This window comes from Formica exsecta, unplaced genomic scaffold, assembly GCF_003651465.1.
Source record: "Formica exsecta isolate Colony F162 unplaced genomic scaffold, ASM365146v1 scaffold2, whole genome shotgun sequence".
Lineage (NCBI taxonomy): Eukaryota > Metazoa > Arthropoda > Insecta > Hymenoptera > Formicidae > Formica > Formica exsecta.
In genome coordinates, this window is record NW_021849297.1 from 2,952,841 (window position 1) to 2,974,363 (window position 21,523).

Consider the following 21,523-nt stretch of genomic DNA (forward strand, 5'->3'; position numbering starts at 1 on the left):
GTTGCACACCGCGTCAGTGGATTTATTTAACCCACGAATCCCTCGGGCAGATCCACGCGACATATCCGACAAGTAATTGCACAAATGGAGATACGCATCACCGTCGAATCAACTCTCCACTATCGATCTTGGTTAACTCTATTGAAAATCACTATGTTCGACTTCTCGAATCGGAGCATAGAACGCGCGCGTGAATCATGCAGCATCGATCCTCTCGATCGCGCTGACGCGGCAAGACTAGACTGGCCGGCATGGATCGGGATCGTGATCGAGGAACAACGACCAGGGACGGCGCAACGCAAGGTTCACCAAGAAAATGCCATTAACGATCTATAAATAATACAACCGATGAGATGTTTGAACGGTAAATTTAATAGCTTTGCACTGATAGAGTTAATTGAACTTTCCGAAAGACTAAAATGAGTAAGATTAAAAAATTCACACACAAAAGACCATAAAATCTTAAATAATAGACCGTGAGAAATATTTTTTATAGCTTCGTTAAAAAATTAAAATTTATACTATATCTATATAAACTAAGGATTCATAAAATGAAATATATTAATCTTTACAATTTAATCGCTAAAGGTTAATTAGAAATATCATTAAGAAGCACGCGGCTTATCCGATCTAGATAACTTAGAATTTAATCTTAGATCAGCTCCTTGAATGGCACGTAACAGAAGAATCCGACGCGTTATCGCAACGTTGATTTATTAAGCGGAGTCTCTATCCCTTTTCTAAATTGCTGCGTGAATTCGTGACTCGTATATATATTGTGAGAGATACGCGCAATGACGGAAGAGAAAGCCGAAAGTATACATGCAAACATTTTGCTCTATCTTGTGCTATTTTATGAAGTGTAGCGATGTTGAAGATGAATCTAATAATATACAATGCGTTATAATTTCTTAATTTTATTAAATAAAATTATATTGAAATGTTTATATTGTAAAATTATATATATTGTAAAAGAGAGATAATTGAAAACATTTCTAGAGTTTAAAAATAAAGAGAAACTTTTTTGAGATGTCGACAAAGAACGCGTCTATGATATATATATATATATTTGTATATTATCACGATATAACAAAAATCTAGACGGAAAAAGAAAATAATAGAACTAACTTTATATATGCAAACTGATTTTATTTTATTGTGAGAAAATGCATTGTGTTTCTTTTTTATTAATATTTCTATATTCTAATTTTTTTTTTTTTTTTTAATTTCATATTATTATCATAGCACATTGTATTACCACGATCTAATCTAGCCTGTCAATTATCGAAATGTAGAACACGGATCAGTTATACGAGACCGAATGAAGAAATTTAACTAACGTCCATAGGTGTGTATCACGAGAATGGGAAGGCAGGCTCTCTCTCAAATTCTCGATTTAATACGACGAGCGGAATCAATTAAAAAAACTCGAGAACAAAACGCCAAGTCCTTAGATAGTCACGAGGAAGGGAATGCTGCGAGACTTTTTCCATGAGCGCCCCAGCCGCGTGCCCACATTGGGCACATACCTGTTTGCGGTATGGTATGCGTGTAGCTGTATCACTACCACCATTACACCATAAGAGCGCGCTGAGATGCGCACACGCACGTACGTAAATACGAGCATCTCCCTCATTAAAGGTACTCGACTGGTTTGGCCCACGGCGTGCACGATGTTTTTCGCACAGGAACGCACGCACACGCATGCAGGTACGCACGCGAATGCACGGTACGCAAAAGTGGCAGGTATACACGCGTTATAACTCGTGAGACCTTCCTCACGTGGTCACTTGCTTTTATATAATCCCGGCTTTATTTTCACGCGGTTCATTAGCGACAGATCGTGACACCTCGCATCCGTTTAATTAAAGGGAGGAAATTATGAAAGAAAGCACACGCAAGGTGGGGAAACAAGAAAAGTGAATTCTTTAGGGAAGATGCGTTGCGCATATTAATCTCTTTTATGTGGCACGATATTTTTAAAATTTTATTAAATTTAAAGAATATGAGATGAACTGAATTTCTAATATAAAAATTATTTCTTTTACTTTTTAACTTACTCTCATCCACTTAAAATATCATTTTATATAATCAAAAATCTATTAATAATAGAATATTTCAATATTATTAATCGAATAACACAATCCATATTCATCCAATAATACCATTAAAGGAAATATTCAACTGTCACAACAGGAGAGCACATTGCACACGGAAGTGAAATATCATTTTGCGGCCAGAGAGACTTAAGGATCGCTATATCGTCGGGGACATCGACGTTGTATTGTGCGGATGTCGAACATCGAGGCGAGCGGCACTTCCGCCCGCGTTGATGCTTCTTCATTTCCCCCGCTCCCTCCAGAAGAATAAAGATGATGCTCCCTGCAGAATCGTCCTTCGTCGGTGGCAAATGTGTCGTATTGTCGACAACTTTCGGCTCTCATCGGGATGAGTTTCCGCTGGCGCCAACATTACGACGAATCCGTCGTACCGATTCCTCATTCAATCTTAAGGACCTATTGGGTTCCGCTCCGCTGCTTTCGGCGAGATAAAGTTGTTTTACCGAGCAAACGGATCTTCGCGATTCGGGAATCTTCGAAGCAATAATGGACAATTCGAAAATATAATCCGAGTTATAAGTTTGTGTGTTTTAAATCTTTTATTTTGCCGCATCACACACAATAGAATTTTTCATAATTCATAATTGGGTTCTTCGCCAATTAAAATATATCAAGGCATCTATATAGTTTCCATAATTAAATAATTGAAAATGAAAATGTGTGTGAGATACATTTCTGTGCAGACAATATAAAGTGTGACCAAAATTTTATTTTAAATTTTTCTTTAATTTGAATAAAACTGCTTTCTTTTTTTTTTCTCTCGTTTCTTGAAAAACGAATTTAAATTCGGTACACACGAAAGATCTGTCATTTAAATTTAAGTTAAAGGGTTTAATTATACGGAATATACCTATATCATGCATAACATCGTCGCCATCGTTGCATCTCGCTAAATGAGCTGATTTAATTCATGATAGCTGCTTCGTTATTAGACTTCGCGTTACGCGAAGATCCGCGCGCGACGTTATTTACGATCCGTGTACGTAAATCATAATGTGTTAACCGGTTCATTGCATGCATGATTGCAAACATACAACCTGCTTACGCATAGCGTGGATTTTGTGCCGGATCTCAAATATGTGATTAAAGGAACACCTTGCTTTGAAATCATGTAAAGCCCGTTCTACATTGATCGCATGTCGCCAGTCGCAAGCAAATCGACCAATCACAGGCGCTTATTCGACGGAATAATCGACTGTGATTGGTCGATTTGCTTGCGACTGGCGACATGCGATCAATGTAGAACGGGATAATTACGGTATCTCTCTTAGTCTGACTCTTCCCCTTCGACCTGTCCGGCATGAGTGACCCTACCAGTAACAATTAGCGTTTTCGAATAAAGCAAGTTTGATCGCTTTGAGAGCGATTAAACCCAATTTACTATGAGAATCTGATTAATATAAATATATGATACATTAATAATATAACTAATATAAAGTACATCTCCCTTTTTTGTTGCTATTTTAACACGTGATGCTGAACTCTACTTGTTCACGAAGAATTATAAAAACTAAGAATCTACAGTCAAATATTTATATAGCAAAAGGAAAATATCGTCAATATATAATACTTCATTATTTCAGATTAAAGAGAAAATATATAATTACAAGAAAGCTGATTATTTTAATGCCTCGTAAAATTGATTAGAAGATGGTGATTATATTCATGTAATAATCGACAGCTATTGACAGCAATAAAGATGGAGAAATACGAGAGGACGGCTAATCATTCCTCTTTGTTGTTCCTCCAAGTGATATTTCAGTGATCGTCCGGCGAAGACAAGTAATGCCTAGATAAATTTATAATTTCGCCGTAAATTATAGGGAAGATCATGCCGGTGACGTGTATTTACTCAAACCGGTTTCGACGCGCTCAAATCTTTTTCGGTCGGCAAGGGTCCCTCTCCCGCGTAGCCGTATACGCCGATGGCGGCTAGTATTTCATTCCGCGTGTCTTTCCATATCAACGATGTGTAGTCTCTGTGAAATTCTTAATTCAAGCGTTACTATCGTAATTTCATCGGGCTCGATTCCCAGAATAAATAAACAAGTTTTCCGACAATTTTAATCCAAGTGTTGCAAATTATTTTTTTTTTTTTTTTCTGTGACTGTAATATTTTTATAACAGATTCTTAATAAATAATAATCGCAGAAAATAACGTTGATGCAAAATTCGAAGCAATAAATTTTCATGATCGATACTTCCGCGCGTATAGTCCGCGTACAAATCAAGTTACGGAATATCTAAACGATCGCTTTATGGTTAATCTAAGACGAATGATGATAAGTAGCGGCTATTTCTTATCTACTCGGATTACTCACGAAATGATGGTTTAGATGTAACGCGCTAGCAAACTATCAAGTCTGAAGGAAACTGGATAAAATGCACGGCGCAAATCGCTATTTATAAGGCCATGCAAAATGTAGGAAATTGCGCTCCGTATCTTTACGAGCTGCAGAAGAAGTCGCGGAACCGCCCTGATATATTTATCCCTGAATAATCTCACGGGATCACGAGGATTATGTAACGGGTTACGAGAAAACGGTCGTACGTTCGATTCGTTATATGAAGAGTGGTAATAGAGATTAGAGCAACTGGACGATAACGGAAATAGGTAACTCTGTCGTGGCTGTATCGACGATGAATGTAAAAAAACTCCCAAGCTTCAATCGCCTTGTGAATGCCGGCTTTATTTTACCACCACTTTTCTTTTTCTCTCTTTCTCTTTCTCTTTCTCTCACGCTGATGAACTTGTAAGAATGACAATATTTTATCTCACGTCCTAAGATAAAATCTTTACGAGCGACTGATTAAGGAACCATAAAAAAATAGAATTACGGACATAGCAGTATAAACTCATTAAATACGACAACTAAACAAAGTCTAAACGAAACAAAAAGAATTCAAATGGGAAAAAGGGAAGAGCTTCGATACACAAATCTTCGGTGAAATTAAGCATTCCTTTCTATAGAGAAATCTTTTAGCCTTCGATTTTTCAGTTCCGTGGCATAGAGAGATGTACGCTTCATATCTCTTCATATAAGAGCCGTCCAATTAAAATTTCCGCGTTCGGGATTACGTTACCAAATTGCGCGAGCGGATCTAACCGAACCGGTCGTCGGACTCTCGTAGAGCGCGGACGATAAACCCGAGAGGGTCAATAATAACACGGCGAATTCCTCCGCGGTCGACACAATAGTCCCCCGGATAGGCGATAATCTACGATCCTCCGATAAATAACTTGGGAGAACGCGGCCGTTTTCGGCGCCCGAGATTTCTGCCCCATCCTCTCTCTCTCTCTCTCTCGCCGGCGTCGAATTATTTGGAATACGAAAGCGGATGCAACACGGGCTTCGCCAAATCGCCGGACTTTCGCCGTAGTTTCGCAGTCGGTCGTTTCGAAATTCGGCGTACACGACCGTGGAACAATGCACCGCCGTGTCGTTTCAAGGCTGCTTCACACTTGCCGCCATGCCACCGGGACCGGGTACGGTATGGCAGAGTTGTGCCCCTGAATTTACGGTACAATTTATGGTGCGCTCTCTGCGACACGGACACGCACGAACGCAGTAAAACATTCAGCTTTCCGCGATAGTGATATGTCAATATAGCTGGAATTCTTAAAAAAAAAAATGTGATACAATGTGCTATTTGGAAAGAAAATTAAAAGTTGATCGAATCGCGTAATCAGGACATTTTACATATCGCTCGTTTTTATCTTTCTTGATGTCAATTTGTAATTATAGTTGCGTTTTTTCTTTATTAAAGATAAACGTAAAAAAAGTTATTTGAAATAGAAACGACATGTATATTCGTGTTACGTGCGACTAAATATCCGAATGCATTCGTTTTGATTTTTGCGATATATAAGCTCGACTCATTGAAATCATATTTTTTAAATTAAAATTTTAGAATTATACTTTTATACAAGTATTATTTTTCGTATTACGAAATGCCATTTTCAAATTTGTCAAATTAAGTATGAGTGTCATCGACCTTAAAAAGATGATTCACATCGAATAGCTTTATCTACTCGCATAGAGATCTGCTTCCATATCTTCAGTCAAATTATTTTATACGATCCGAAAGTCTCATTCCATCAGCACGAACGTTCATTATCCGGACATTATACGACGTCATCGTATAACCATCTCTCGAGCCTTTCATTCGGTTCAACAATAAGCCATTGACGTTGAAATTCGCCAGCTAAAACGAAAGGAGCGCTAAAAATGGGAGGAATTATAGACGAAAGGCAAGGAGAGCAAAAAGTCCGAAGAGAGTCAACGAAGGGAAGACAAAAGATCGCGAATTGTGAAGAAGGAGGGCAAAAGGGCGGAAGAAGGGCGGAGGACAGGGAAGGAAGGGAGGTAGGAAAGAAAGAGATCGGCGCGTTCCAGGGTGGCGTACTACGAAGAATATATTCACGGTGTTCACCCTTTTGTGTCCCCTTAATCACCATTTGTGCGCCCTCAGATGTGCGGCGCATTCATTGTGCGGCAGATGTGCGCGCGGCTGTTGCATCTCGCTGCATCGCGAATCGAACCGGTTTGTGCGGTTTTATTTAATTTCAGTTTATCGCGGGAGTAGAAGAGAGAGTACGCGCGAAACAACGATCTCGTACTAGCCGGTCGATCGCGAGAAGATTAAATATCAAATAAAATCTCTTGCTCGGGAAGGAAGTTTCATTCGCGAAAATGCTCGTAGAGGAATTATTTTAACGATCTTAAACGAAGGCATCTTTTATAAGATAAGATGCGCTCTATGATCTTATCTCGATGTCACATACAATATTGTAACACGTATTTTTGGAGAAAAATTTCATTTCTGCAGAAGTATAGTAGAATGCATAAATCCATTCTTAAAGAAGGCATGCTAAATCGATACTCGCAAGTATTGTTTCTTCTTTTCCGCGATGCTAATTGGTTAAGGCTGTCATAGCTGAGCCGCGCATTCAACAGTTCAAATATTAAGTATGTGTGTATAATTTTAATTTATTTGATTTAAAAAAAACGGGTAGCTAGAGTTAATATCTAAATAATTTTATAAATATGTGTGTGTATGTGAAAAAATTAATTAACGCTCTTAATGATTAAAACATTCGAATTCGAAAGAACAAGATTAAAATTATAGGAAAATATAATAATTATACATAATAGAATAGACTATCGCGTTTCGCAAATCACAATCTTATTTATATTGTATAAAGATATATTCTAGTATTGGAAGGAGTAGATTTTTTGGGGATAGCATCCCACAAGATATAAAAGAAACTTTTAATTTTGTTTAACCAATATTGCAAGAGTATCTCAATCTTTTTGTATGACATTTTGCGAAAACCTGACAGTATACCTATTATCGAGCGATCATATGAACGTAAAAGAATTAATTAATGCTGCTAATGATAAATTCTTCAAAAAATAAAAGATTACAAACAAAATTATAGGAAAGTTATAATAGAATAGACTTCTGTTTCTCATAAATCAATTTTTTCTATGTCATATTACGTATCATGATATTTCCAAGTTCCGAGGGGAATATGAAAATATTTTCAAGCTTCTTTTTCTCTATTTTCTCGATTACTATCTTTTTTGCTTCCATTTTATTCAAAAATATTAATATAATAAATATATAATAATTACGGTATCTCTCTTAGTCTGACTCTTCCCCTTCGACCTGTCCGGCATGTTACTTGAAGTATTTCATTGATTAATCTAATAATTACCCTTAATAATCAAAACGAAAAATATGATGTTATTAATCGGTCTTAGAATGATCAAACTTGCTTCACTCGAAAACGTTATATGTTACCGCCGGCATAGCTCTTAGGTTCTGCAAACAATTAAGTATGACCAAAAGAGTCATTCATAAAGTTATCGATCGGTTTTTAATTGTAGAAAAAAGTACTTATATATATACTACTGGCGCATTTTGCGTAGACTTTTAAAGAAAATATCCAAGAAAATATAGGTGAAGCTTCGATGTATATCAACGATTAAATCATAAGATAAACCGCGATTTAAAATTTGCAAAAAAACGCGACGAATAAATAAATCGACGATAACCGTAATACTTGAGTCCTATGTACGTACATGTACTTTTTGGAACAATCGGAGGACCAATATAATTACTATATATTTAAACGAAAATATTTCGACATTTGGAGCGCTTTTTATAATCGCACCTGTAATATAGTATATTTGTGAATATAAAATCTAATGTCCGATAAATTTTCAAATGCGTGATTTTATGAAAATTTCGCAATTGAGAATAAAATATACGTACCGTTTCGCGGAGAATTAGCTCAACAGAATAAAACCGTATAAATCTTAAAATACCGTTATAAAAAAACTGCGTTATCGCCACGTTCAGTGGAGGATAGGAACGAATTCCGGATCTTCCAGACTACTCGCAATAGCAATGATTTCAGTAACGAATCAACGACAGTTACCATTGTCATTATTTTCAATTCATGAGACTGAGAGTCGCGCAAGAAAATGTGTTCTTCCATTATTAAGAAATATATCTCTTTATTGAAAACTGAATGGATATAGCAATTTTTATGGAAATGTGGTTACAAACGACTATATTTGTGGATAATGAAATACATGCACCTTTATCATAGTTTGTATTAAATGTGCGAATACAAATAATTCTTGGGTACCAACTGTTCGAGACGGATCGAACCCGATAACAGCAAAATTAAAAAAATTTAATTTGAAAACTTTGCAACATATAAAATAAATCAAAATAATATAAAGCATAATTAATTCTAAGTTATAATTAATCTTTTTTGTAGCATTTAAATACATTATTATTATATTGCCAATATGCATGCTTTTCGATAAATTTTCGTGTAATTTACAACAAAAAGGAAATTCTATATGTAATTTATAATATTATTAATACAATTATAATATATAATTATATAGAAATTGAAATTAAAACACAATTATAGTTACAATTAATTATTATACAATTATAATCAGAGTACATAAAATTATATAACAGTATAATAAATATATATACAAGTTTAAATATATAAAATAAAATGTAACACACATGTGTATTACATTTTATTTTGTACATCATAAATATATACGCAATTTTTGATTTATTAAAAAAAAAGTGTAGAATGTGTACATATATCATTTTTGAAATTTTTTATAATTATTTCTAATTTTTCTACAATTCAATTTTTAATTCAAATTGTAGAAAAATTAATAATTTTTTTATAATTAATTTTCTCTCTTTTTAGTTTACCTAAAAATAGATATTATTTTTTTATTTCCAAAAAGTTTTGATTTAATTTTTAAAATTTGCCTGGAAATAAGTTCAAATTTTATATTATTTATATTTGATTCTTTTATTTATTTCCCCAACATTTTAATAGTTTTAGTATTCTTTCAATTGCTAATAAACATTTAATTTCTTAAAAATCATAAGAAATTAAATGACTATCTTAAGTTTAAATAGTCCTAATATTCTAACAACCTTACTTTTGCTGGTTAAGCCAGCGGGAATCCGAGATAACCGAAATTTTAGGGAGAGTATCCTAATCGCGTGTCCTACTTGCGTGTCCTATTCGCGTGCCCTAATCGCGTGCCCTACTCGCGTGCCCTAATAGAATGCATACGTCGCGTCACTTCCGTTGGGCCAGTTGGACCTACCTTTCGTTGATCCTGGCCATATTCATTCTGGCTACATTTAGCCAGAGATGTAGTTTGGACCTCTATCAGAAGTCAATGAAGGAGAGAAATTCCTTCCGTTGCCGGCTAATTATTATCGCCGGTGCATGAGCGTAATTTTACGCTCGTTTTTGTCGTGAGACATTACGACCATTTTTCATGCATTGTTTTAATATGACTAAATTATTATTATTTCGTATAATTAATAAAATTACTAGCGCCTTCTTCATTAAACAAATAAAATAAAATTTATCAATTAAAAAAAATATTTTGTATTCTTTTCAAATTTTTGTTTTAATTTGTACTTTTTGTATATAATTTATATTTGAATTATATCTGTAAAATGTTTGAATGTATATTTAAAAAATCTATTAAAAGTTATTTGATTTAATCTATTCTAGCCCATCCATTTTAAGGCAACGGATCTATCTACAATCTACAATCTACATTTGTATCTACAATATCTACGAATCCGTTACCTCAAAATAAAATAAAGTTCATCACTCACCGGCACTGATGCGCAACAGCGGAGTTGTTGGTCTTGAGGCTACGTTGTCTGTAACATACAAATATAAAGACCAAATTATAGCAGCATCCAAAATAATTAATATTTCGTGCGGAATATTTTATCTCCGATGCGTACAATACTAAGAATCTATATAAATATTGAACAATTTTATAAATCATAAAAAGACTTCTTTTCAAATAGATATTTTTATAGGATTTATGTAAATCTTTCTTTTTAATTTTCTCTTGTTTAATAAAGAGACCGAATTAATGTGCGTACGCAATTTTTAACAACCGATATACAAATAATAAATACTCACCCTAGGGTTGCTCCGCCGGTGCAGGATGCCTCTCCTAGGCCTCCTCCTCCTCTCAGAATGTCAGGGTCGCTACGTTGATCTGTAACATACAAATAGAAGATGCAAATTGTAGCAATGCCCAAAATAGTTAATATTTCAAAAATTGTATCATACGCATTGAATTTTATATTTGATGCATATAATAATAAACAGATTAATAAAATAATTTTACAAGTTTTGAAAAAAAAAAAATACTAATAACTTTAATAATTTCATATAAAAGCTAATCTTTAAAGTGGAAACTTTTACAATTATAACTTTCGTATAAAAATCTTTTTCTTTCTAATTCTCTTTTGTTTAAATTTTATTGTTAATTCGCTACCGAAATATTTCACATACTACGACATATATACAGGGTGTATCTGAAATGATGCACTAAACTTTAGGAGCATATTCTAGAGATCAAAATAAGACTTTTTTTCCTATGAACATGGGACCGCAAATGAACCCTCCTCCGAGCTAGAGGCCCCTAAAGTTACGGGAAAAAATTAAAAATTGGCTGTATTTCAGAAAAAAAAATTATATCGCTGAATAACCGCAGTCAAATTGAAAACAGAAAATGTCCGTACTTCAGCCGTAAGTTCTTAACAATGAATTTCACACATTTTCGAATTTTAGCTCGGAGGGAGGTTCATTTGCGGACATGTGAATGCGGTTCATGTTCATAAGAAAAATAAGTCTTATTTTGACTTCTGAGAATACGCTCCTAAAGTTTAGTGCATCATTTCAGATACACCCTGTATATATATATACACAAAAATATTAAATTTTCTATATAAGTATATATTTTAAATTAATTTTAAAAATTTTGAAGGTAAATTTTTTCGCAATTCCGGTTTTTTACTTAGAGTTCTGGATAGCAACCCACGAGATATAAAAGAAACTCTTAATATTCTTATGCTCCAATATTGCAAGAGATATCGCGGTTTTTTAATCATTTTTATCTATTATTATATATAAAAACTAAATGACATTTTATAATATTTTATATATAACACACACATATAATATTCTAATAATATGCCTTAAGCAGATCTCTTTGAGATACCCATTTTTAAAAAGATGTGTTAAATCGATACTCGCAAGTATTGTTACCTCTTTTCTGCGATACTGGTTGGTTATCTCGACGTTGCACTGTGCATTACTTTATATCAATAAAAGCCTGTTATAACTGAGCATTTGACAGTTCAAATATTAAGTGTGTGTGTTAATTTTATTTAATTTATTTTGAAAAAACGGATAATTAGGATTAATACGTGTAAATAATTATACACACATACACACAAAATAAATGGCTCACGCGTAGCGCGCGCTTATAGTGTTCTAGTATAAATAAAAAAATTACGCAAGTTTATAAAGAAAAGAAATGATACAGCTCGTATTATTGTCATTTTTATTATAAAATGTGTGCATGCTAGAATGTTTGGTCTATAATTAAATATTGGCTTTTTGAGAGTATAAATTTGTTGTTTTTTTTCTCAACAAACAAACTGAATCTTCCACTCTGCACATTACTTCTATAAACTCCTCCTATTTATCATTAAAACGTGATTTCAAATCTCTGTTAACGACGGAGGAAATGCAGTGTCTCCGATGTATCTTAACATGTTTACAAAAGGAACATATCGAGAAAGTTTGAAAGGGATGACTACATACGTTATCTTTATGTAAATTCATTTCAAATTGAACATAAGATGGTAAATTTATTTATCCCGTTATTGCTCTTAAAAAAAAAATTGCTTCTACAATTTGTCAATTTTTCTTGAAATTTCTTTTGACAATTAATTTTTAAATTAAATCTTGAAAATAAAAACTATATATATATATATATATATATACTTTTTCATATATACAACTAACTTTATTTGATCATTTATTTTTTTCTTAGGCATCGATGTTGTAAAATTTGTTGATTAATTAATTGAAATTCAACTTAATGTTTTTTTCTATTTAAGTTCTTACTAGGAAAAGTTTGTTTTTGCTAAGAACGTTAGTTGTGTAAAGATTAACACGCTTTTATCATGTTTTTTCTTTTATCGCACATTTCGTGACGACAACTGTGGACGAGTCGTTTGTTCGTTACAACCCCATTACCTCGCCATATTAAAACAAAGTGTCGCGCGTGAGGAATGGAACTTTCAAGAGCATCAGTGATGCCCCGTGGCTTTCTGCCATTCTAGGCTTCCCACAAGTTACAAAACGTCAACATTCACAGCTGCGGAACTACGAAGCGTCGCGATATCCTCAACGGGAAGAAAAGTCAGTTTATTTATTTCCGGCATGAGAGAGGCGTGGAGTTGCAGCCGCGCACCGTCGTTGCCTTCTTTGAAACGAAACTGCTCTCTCATCCTCTGGGAGCATCCACGTGCAATCGCCGGTATAAATATTTGGTACGTGCCCGGCGCTTTTCGTGATGGCGGAAGTCACGAAGAAAACTCGCGAGTAACCTTGAACGTCGACTCACCAGAAGCCCGCCGTTAATTCTAGTCTCGGTCCCGCAAGTGCATTAACGAAATGACGGTTCCCGGACAAATCGCCAGCTGCAAATTGCGAGGGCGATGGTCTAAGTACATGTTATAATATTTAGTATCCTGTACATTACGTAAAATCTCGTGGTAATTTGAAGCATTCTTGGAGCAAAAATTAAAAATTTGTTATAATACACTAAGCATTAAACTAAGCTACATAAAGTTACCAGAAATGATCATGGTATTATTTAAGCCACGCATAATTTAAAACTATAGAATTATAAAAGGTAAACTTAAAATAAGTAAACGATAAAGAAACTGAAAAAATATTAAGATCCAGAAATTTTTACGAATAATCAGCCTTAATTGTGCCAAAATTTAAAAATTATCAATGTTTCATTCCTTAGAATATCTTGCGATAACAAAATAGTTTAATAATAGAATTCAAAAGACCTCCGTATATTCCAAAATTTACTCGCTCGCGTATGCGTATGCACGATTAAAAATTCCTGTGGCAGTCGCTTTTATATTTCGTGTTAAAAAATTCACGAATATTGTGGAATTCTTTAAAATACTCTGACGATGAATAAAAAATAATTTACTAAGAATTAAGGTTCGAAAGAGAAGAAAATTCTGTTTGTAATATATGAACTTATTATACATATCTTTTTTGATAAAAATAAAAGTAAATTTTATTTTTTTAATAAAAATTGGAATAGTGCGGTAATAGTTTGTTTATCAAAATTATTTTAATATGCAAGAAGCACAGTAGGTATATTACTTTATAGTACGTTAAATATCTTACGGCAACAAATCGGTTGATACCGGTCGTAACGAAATGTATTGTTAGATTAACACAATTATTTCTTACAATTAATATAATTAACAAATAACAACTCGTCAAAGCGACGATTATTTCACGTGATTTATTCATTTAAGGTAGAAAATCAAAAAACAATATAATTAAAATTATAAATTATTCTTTTATTTCGATATTTATTTCGTCAATTACTACATCCGAATATATCTTACGTCACGTTTTGTATTTTTCACCGATGTAATTTGACAATCGCTTTCATATTCAGAGCACGCAATGATACACTTGAAATTCAAGACATATATAATATTCCGCATGAGTTTATTTTATAGCATGTTAAATATTTCGTGGCGAAAACAAATTGATTGTCGAACAATATTTGGTATTCGCCTTTGTTATTATATCATAGACATAATATATAGACTGCGCGTCTCTACATCTCCCGTAATCAGAACGTATCAAAAAATAGAAAGAGATAGCTGCTGTACGATCACTAATCTGTTTTTGTCTAAAGACGCGGGGTAGGGTAAAGAAGCTTTCGTTGACTGGGAAACAGAAAAGTAGAGGGGATTAAAAGACGAAGATAAAATGGTGATACAAACAAAGCATGCTATCTCTGTCTAATATTTGACGACCCCCACTCTTTAATACTCGGTCTAAATATACTATGTCTATGGTTATTATCAAGTTGACAATATCAACATGCGCGATCCTTTTGTTATTTGCGCGGCGACACACTCTAAGAAAGACAGCGACCCGAGCAGTTCCGTGTATACTTTCTTACGTATTATCTTTCGAGATACACTATCATTCTCTACGATTATACGCTTATTTATTTCGCGCAATTTATTCATTAAGATAATAATATCGAAACAATAGAAAATAACAATGATCGATTAATCCGATATTTAAGATCCTATAATTATTTTTTAATGCCTGAATCTGAATATACTTGGCGTCGCGTTCAAATTTTTCGCCAATTCAGATATAATTTGCCCATTATTTTCTCGAAACGGAATAATACACAAATCATGGAATCAATCGATCGGATCAGAAATGCTATTTGTTAAGAGATAGCATTGCTGCGAGTGACACATAAATTTAATCGTGGGATTTTTTAATATCAAAAACTAATTTAAACTTTATTTACGGGTAAATTATAGCTTAGCACGATCGTGGTTTTCGCGTTACTCTTCAATCACAACGTAATAAAGTACGCATCCTATACGATTGATCACACGCCGGGAATGTCGTGTATAAAGAGTACCGGGCGATCATCATATATTGCTGATTAATGCGGGCACGATCATAATAATTAGTCGTATTTTCGCGAGTGAGTACCATAAAGAAGCGGCAAAATGTGAACAAGAGAGAAGGAAGCCCAGGATGGCGACGGTGGAACAGCCATAAGGTCAGTACAATAACTTATTTAATTTAGTACTCATTAGTTATGAAATTAATTGTTTATTTATTTATGCGACAATAATTTATTTTACGTTGTTGTACAATGTAATATATAAAATAGATTTTTCCTAGATTTTTAATTTGAAATACTTTATAAAATATATTTAATATTATAAAATATTTATTATAAATATTTTAGATATGCATGTATGTATAGACATTTCGGCAGATCTGCTTGGTACAATATATTTGATTTGATTTCAACAACATTCCAAGCTTTGACAAGTTCTTTTAAAATAAAAATAGCCGCGAATTTCTTTGTCAAAGAATTTATGCAAACAACGACTTCTCCGAGTTTACAAAATTGCCACAAATTAAATGGAATTGTTACGTCTCTCACAGATTTACACAAGTTTTACGCCAAGCACTAAATTTCAATAGAAAACAAGATAAGATTTTCTTTATGAAAAGTATTTTCTGTCTCACGACTTCTTTAAGGGTCAACCAATGGTTAAATTATTTTTAAAAATTTAATAAAAATTAACAAACATCACCGATGGAGCATATCTGCGATTTGAGAATATTTGAATTAAAACGTTTATTAATTTTTGATTCTAATCGGTTCTCTCTCCGCAAAGTTATCATGATTCACGTACGATACGTTCTTTAATAAGATCCGCTAGTTCACTCGTTGTCTGACTTTTCCGCGTCCGATCTACGCGAAGCGAACCCGAGGGCTGTGATATCCGATCGCGAAAACCAAGAACGATGCATTCTTCTCGTGGCGAACCGTAGACGTTACCCAGCATGGCTATTGTTCCGTTGATGCCCGTATCCATCCATTTACCGTTCTTGTGGTCATTGGAGTACGTATGGCCGATATATATCCTAAGAACCCGGAGGCCCGGAGGCTACCGAATTACAATGGCGAAAGGACGGCCTTTCTCCGGACCGTCGTACACAGACATACGGAAGTCGGCGCAGGTCTGTACATTTCCATACGCATTGTGCTATGGTTGCGCCATACTTATAAGGAGCATACCCGTGATTTTATATGAGATCTCGGTTGGGATGTGAGCGAACTCCCAACTGTCATCTCTTGACCGGTGACATCTGGCCTCTCGTCGACGCAGAAGTGAATACTATAAATTAACTCTACTTCCAAAGAACTTATTATTTTCATTTCTGTGTGAATATTTTATGATTATTTCCTGTGACATCAAAAATTAGATTGACAAAGTAACTGAGATATATAGGAATTTTAATTTTTAAATTATTATTGTGTATGTTAATGAATTTTGAATGAATATTAGCGAGCGAAATATAACTAATATTTAATCAGATAATTTGAATATCATAAAGATCTAATTATGCTGGTATCGTAAAATCTACACAAATGAAAATAGTTTTTTAACTATAACCGTAATATTCATTTTTCTACTATAATTTTACGGAAGAATATTGTTATATATTATTAAATAATCGCGTGTGCATTCGCATCGTGGTATAATTGTATGAAAAACTACATTGCTCTTTTCTATCATATTTAAAAATAACGCATCGTAAAGTGCAAATGTATATTTGGCAAATTTTTATTCCGTGTTTTCGATAAAGTTGCTTCTCTCCTCCAAACAGATCAATTCTCCTTTACAGACCTACTTTGAATTATCTTTTTGCCGTAACTCTGAATTAAACTTTCTGGAATCATTTCTCTGTTATGTTAGTTTTTGCAACTCTTCGTTACAAGACTGTTCGTTGCGAAGTTAAAGATGAACGAAGTCAGTCGCGTTTTTCGCGAAAGTAGACAAACGCAAGTTACGATAACATAATTTCAACGTACGTACATACACAGAAGTATCGAAGACACAAATAAAGTACCGATGAGTGTCCGTTCGATCGAAAAGCGGAAATTCCGCTCATTTCGCCCGCGAGACGGACATTTATTTCGATTCGCCGCGGCTAGGTACGCAATGCGCGCGCATCCCGCATGAATATTTACATCCAGATGGTGTACATAAATAGCACTCAACGAAAAAAATGGGTTAGACCCGGGATACACCCACCCCCGTGCCGTAGATATCCGCCGGAAGCGGTCACAAATTCTCCGAGTCTCCGGCACAACCGCATTGCGCATTACTCTCTTGGACTCCTCTCTGCCTTTCTATGCGTTTCCTCTTTCTTCTTCGCTCTTTTGCAGCTTGTTTTTCGAATTGTATTTTTCACTATAAATTATTTTCATTATGGTGTCCCAAAATTAAAAGCTATAGCAATCGCTATACGCCATAATTATAATTATAACATATACAATAATAATTATGAAGTAACACTTATCAGCGCATAATATAATTGAGGAAAATAATATTGAGCTTTAAATATTTTTTTAAAAATAAATTTAATCCCGGTTAAACACGTTTTTACGGACTATATAAAATAATCGTTATATCTTTATTAAACTATAGTATTTCATACATATATTTTATAACGACATTATTAGCGATAATTATAGAGATATCTTGAATGTGGATCTTGCAAGACGCGATTCTTAAAATTCCTATGACAATTTACGTCAAACTTATTTCAGTCTCCCAAATAGTGTTAATGATACGGTCGGTATTCTTTTATACAGCAGTTTCTCTGGAAGAATAAAATCGCAACGATATCATTCCTGTCATCTGATTCTCTCTTTCTCTTTCTTTCTTTCTATTCATTTTGACAAATAACATTTAATGTCTACGGTAGATAATAAATATAAAAATATCTAACTGTAGTTGAATATAAAAAAAAAAGATGCTAAAAATAAATATAACGCGTTAGTTTTGCTTATCTGGATGTTTCGTTCTCTCAAAATTCTCGAAACGATAGTTTTCTCAAAACGACAAATAACATCTACTTTATGGTGCATTCATGAGGAATGGCGTATTACGCGTATGCGCGAATGAAATATCGCTTTTATCAGGCCAATCGTCGTCGTATCCCATTCACTATTTTGGGGTCACGTACTGCGCCATACGTGCGCGCTCGCTCGCTCGCGCGAACATTTTCGCGTTTACGTTCTTCCTATATTTTACACATGCCCGGAACTCTAATCTCCCTGCACTCTAATCTCTCTAATCTCTCTGCGTATACACATACGTTTGCTCTTGTTTTACTCTTTCATGATGATAAATTCGATTCCCAAATATACGATCCTCAGAGTGTTCTTAATCCCACGTAATCAAAACCAACACGCGCGAGTTTTGCACTCGGGTAATTAACGCACAGAAAAAGTTTCGATTTAAAAAAAAAAATGAAAAAAAATAATAATTTGCAGAATATTAAATATAAAAATATATCAGATAAAAAAATATTATCATTCTTACTCTTTTAATCTTTAATCGTTACACGAAATATTTATTATGCAATGTGTATTCCGAACGCTCAGATATTATATTTTGTAGAGATATTCGTAATTTCGGAGTAAATATTTTTAGTACAAAAATGCTCCATTAGATATTTCCAAAGAGAATACGCAAAGCATTGAAATGTCATTTCAAATATAATTTCTTATTTATATTCTTCATCTACTTGTCTTTATTACTGTCATTTATTTTGTTCGTTACTCTTCCTATGCTTACCTTACTTCTACTATGATTACGTAACGATTCCTCAGACTTCTTCAATTCGTCCATCATGTACTTGATGTCTTCGACTTCCATTTGTGAATCGCGACTATCGCCATAAGTGTTCACGCAAATCGTTCTCGTATGTTCGCTTTCGTTGGTTGTCAAACTAATCTAGACGAGAAGGCGCGGAACACGTGCCGCAATAAAGGAGATGAGGTTGCGTCGCGAAGTTCTATTCTAATCTTACTTGACATACATACATGTGAAAGGACAAAGGAAAAGGACTCTTACTTTAGATTCTTTCGAGTAACAACGTCTTCGGTCGGATCGAGAAAATCTCTTGAGACGATGGCAGCAAACCGCGAACGGGAAAATCAGGAAAAACATCGCGTTTAGGAAGAATTCCGCTTTCCTGAAGAATACACTCGTTGAATCGCGACTGTGCATATATTTACCTATTGTGTTCTCACCTGCTGCATATCCTGACGGTTCTCTTGCGCGTATCCGGATGCACCGGTGCACCGTGCTCATCCCTCACCACGCGCTTATATTTTAATTCTCGTTCGAAATACTCCGACATTATGCTGGTTTCCAGCAACGAGTCTAAACCCCAACGGCTCATCGCCGGTATGTACAGACCCATAAACCATTTCAGAAAACCTAGAGAAGAAACAAATGCTTCGGAATGTACATTGTTATAATAAAAATATAAAAACTGAATTACAAGAAATACAATGTGTGCTAGGATAAAATAATTAAACTATAAGAATGCATAAAAATCAGTTAAATATGAACTTTGCTAAATAGTTAGAAAATGTTAAAAATACAACACATTAAAACTGCTTTAAAAAAAGATTACAAATTATAAAAAGATATATTAGTAGGCGATTTTTTTTAGAAGCTATTGAATCGATTACACTAACCCATAAGAAGCAAGAGCAATATTAACGAAACGATGAAGAACATAACGTCCAAGAAAATGTCCGAGAAAATTTGACGATGATGCAACGGGACGGGACCGCGAAATCCAGCTGCGTGATAAAGTTCGAGCGGCATCGGTTGACAGCCGGTGCCACGTGCGTCGCCCACGCACACGCATAAACAGTGTAGCGTACAGAAGCAACGATCCATTTTTCGTATCTTTATCTTTCTGGTGGCCACCATTTCTCCGAGACGGTTTAGCAATTGCACTGGAATATATTTCGAACGCAGTGACAATGACATTCGTACAATACTCGATACTACAATAATTTACACGATACCAAATCGATTCTTTCTACTCTCCATTACATCCGTAGAGAAGATCGATTTGCGTTAAAAGAAAAAATATAGAAAATTGTAGAAAAAAAATACTAATTATATGTTATTTAAATATGGGTTTGATCATTTAGAAACGATCATACTTTATCTTCTTCTAGTTATCGTGAGTCATTAATTTTTTTTTTACCAGAGCAGTAAAACTCGTTTGTGGGCAGTTCGCCGTAAAGATTCAAGCTCACTGCTTGGTTCCGTCGAGGTTGAATTAGTCTTTTAGGAAATGTAGCGTTCACCCAAGACTCTGGAAGGCTATCGGGACAGTCCACGATCTTTGACTGATAAGACGTCGGAATCAAACCCGTATTGGTAATCACGATCGTTACCACGGTATGATCGAGTGCCGTGCTGTTCACGTTCACTTGACTGATGCGACCCATGGATCTAAGATTTACAGATTTTTAAGAAATATTCATACACGCATATAATTAAATTGAATGTTTGTTATATTAAAATATTCTGTTATTTATTTTCAAGTTTTATTATATATTAAATAATTTTGTTTAATTTATAAAATATCGCTTTATGATATCAAAAAATTTGATGTTTGGAACATCATATCGGTTTGATACATTAGTTAGAATGGATTGATATATTGATATATTAAAAATATTTATTTAATATTTATTTAATATTTATATAATCTTTTTAAAATTATGTTAAGTTAAATAATTATCTAATCTTTGTGTAAAATATATATCGTCAGTATCGCTATCTCAAAAATTATACGTTTTATTTAATATAAAACGTGAAATAAAATATTTTATAAAAAAGAGATATCTACTCACAAGTAACAAGTAACTTTAAGCTATTCGAAATGATCGGCAAATCGGATATTGAGAGAATTAGCGTGCAAAGTGTAAGCGAAACTAGAATTGACAATCTCACAATCAGTCCTTTAACTGAGGGTTGATATGTATCGCTCCTCTCGAGACTCACCCTCCTGCGAGCGCGGCATTATAATCCACCCCGACTTCGATGTCGATCGCAGACACGTGCGGCGAATGATACTCCAGAGCGAGAAACTCGCGGCTTCCGCTTCCGCTCGCGCTGTACTTGATGGGCTCGCTCGGCACGGATGCGAAATTGCTCAAGAAGTAGCAACCAGGTCGACCGGCGACGCGAGCTTCCTGTCGACACGTGACACTAGATCGAACAGCGGTCCGACCTTCGACAGCCGACGGGCGGAAATGTCCGCGGGAATGCGAGGTGGTTTCCGGGCGGGGAAGGAGAGACGTACGTTTGTA

General features: G+C 34.5%; 1 protein-coding gene across 1 annotated transcript; it reads right to left on the bottom strand.

The window, feature by feature from the left end:
* Positions 1-17,701: 17,701 nt before the first annotated feature.
* LOC115234444 lies at positions 17,702-19,965 on the bottom strand. Its single transcript, XM_029805515.1, has 5 exons — positions 19,886-19,965; positions 19,433-19,622; positions 19,254-19,374; positions 18,975-19,133; positions 17,702-17,994 (listed from the first exon to the last, which is right to left on the bottom strand). The coding sequence occupies exons 1-5, from the start codon at positions 19,926-19,928 to the stop codon at positions 17,956-17,958; spliced, it is 552 nt and encodes a 183-aa protein (XP_029661375.1). The 5' UTR covers positions 19,929-19,965; the 3' UTR covers positions 17,702-17,955.
* Positions 19,966-21,523: the final 1,558 nt, after the last annotated feature.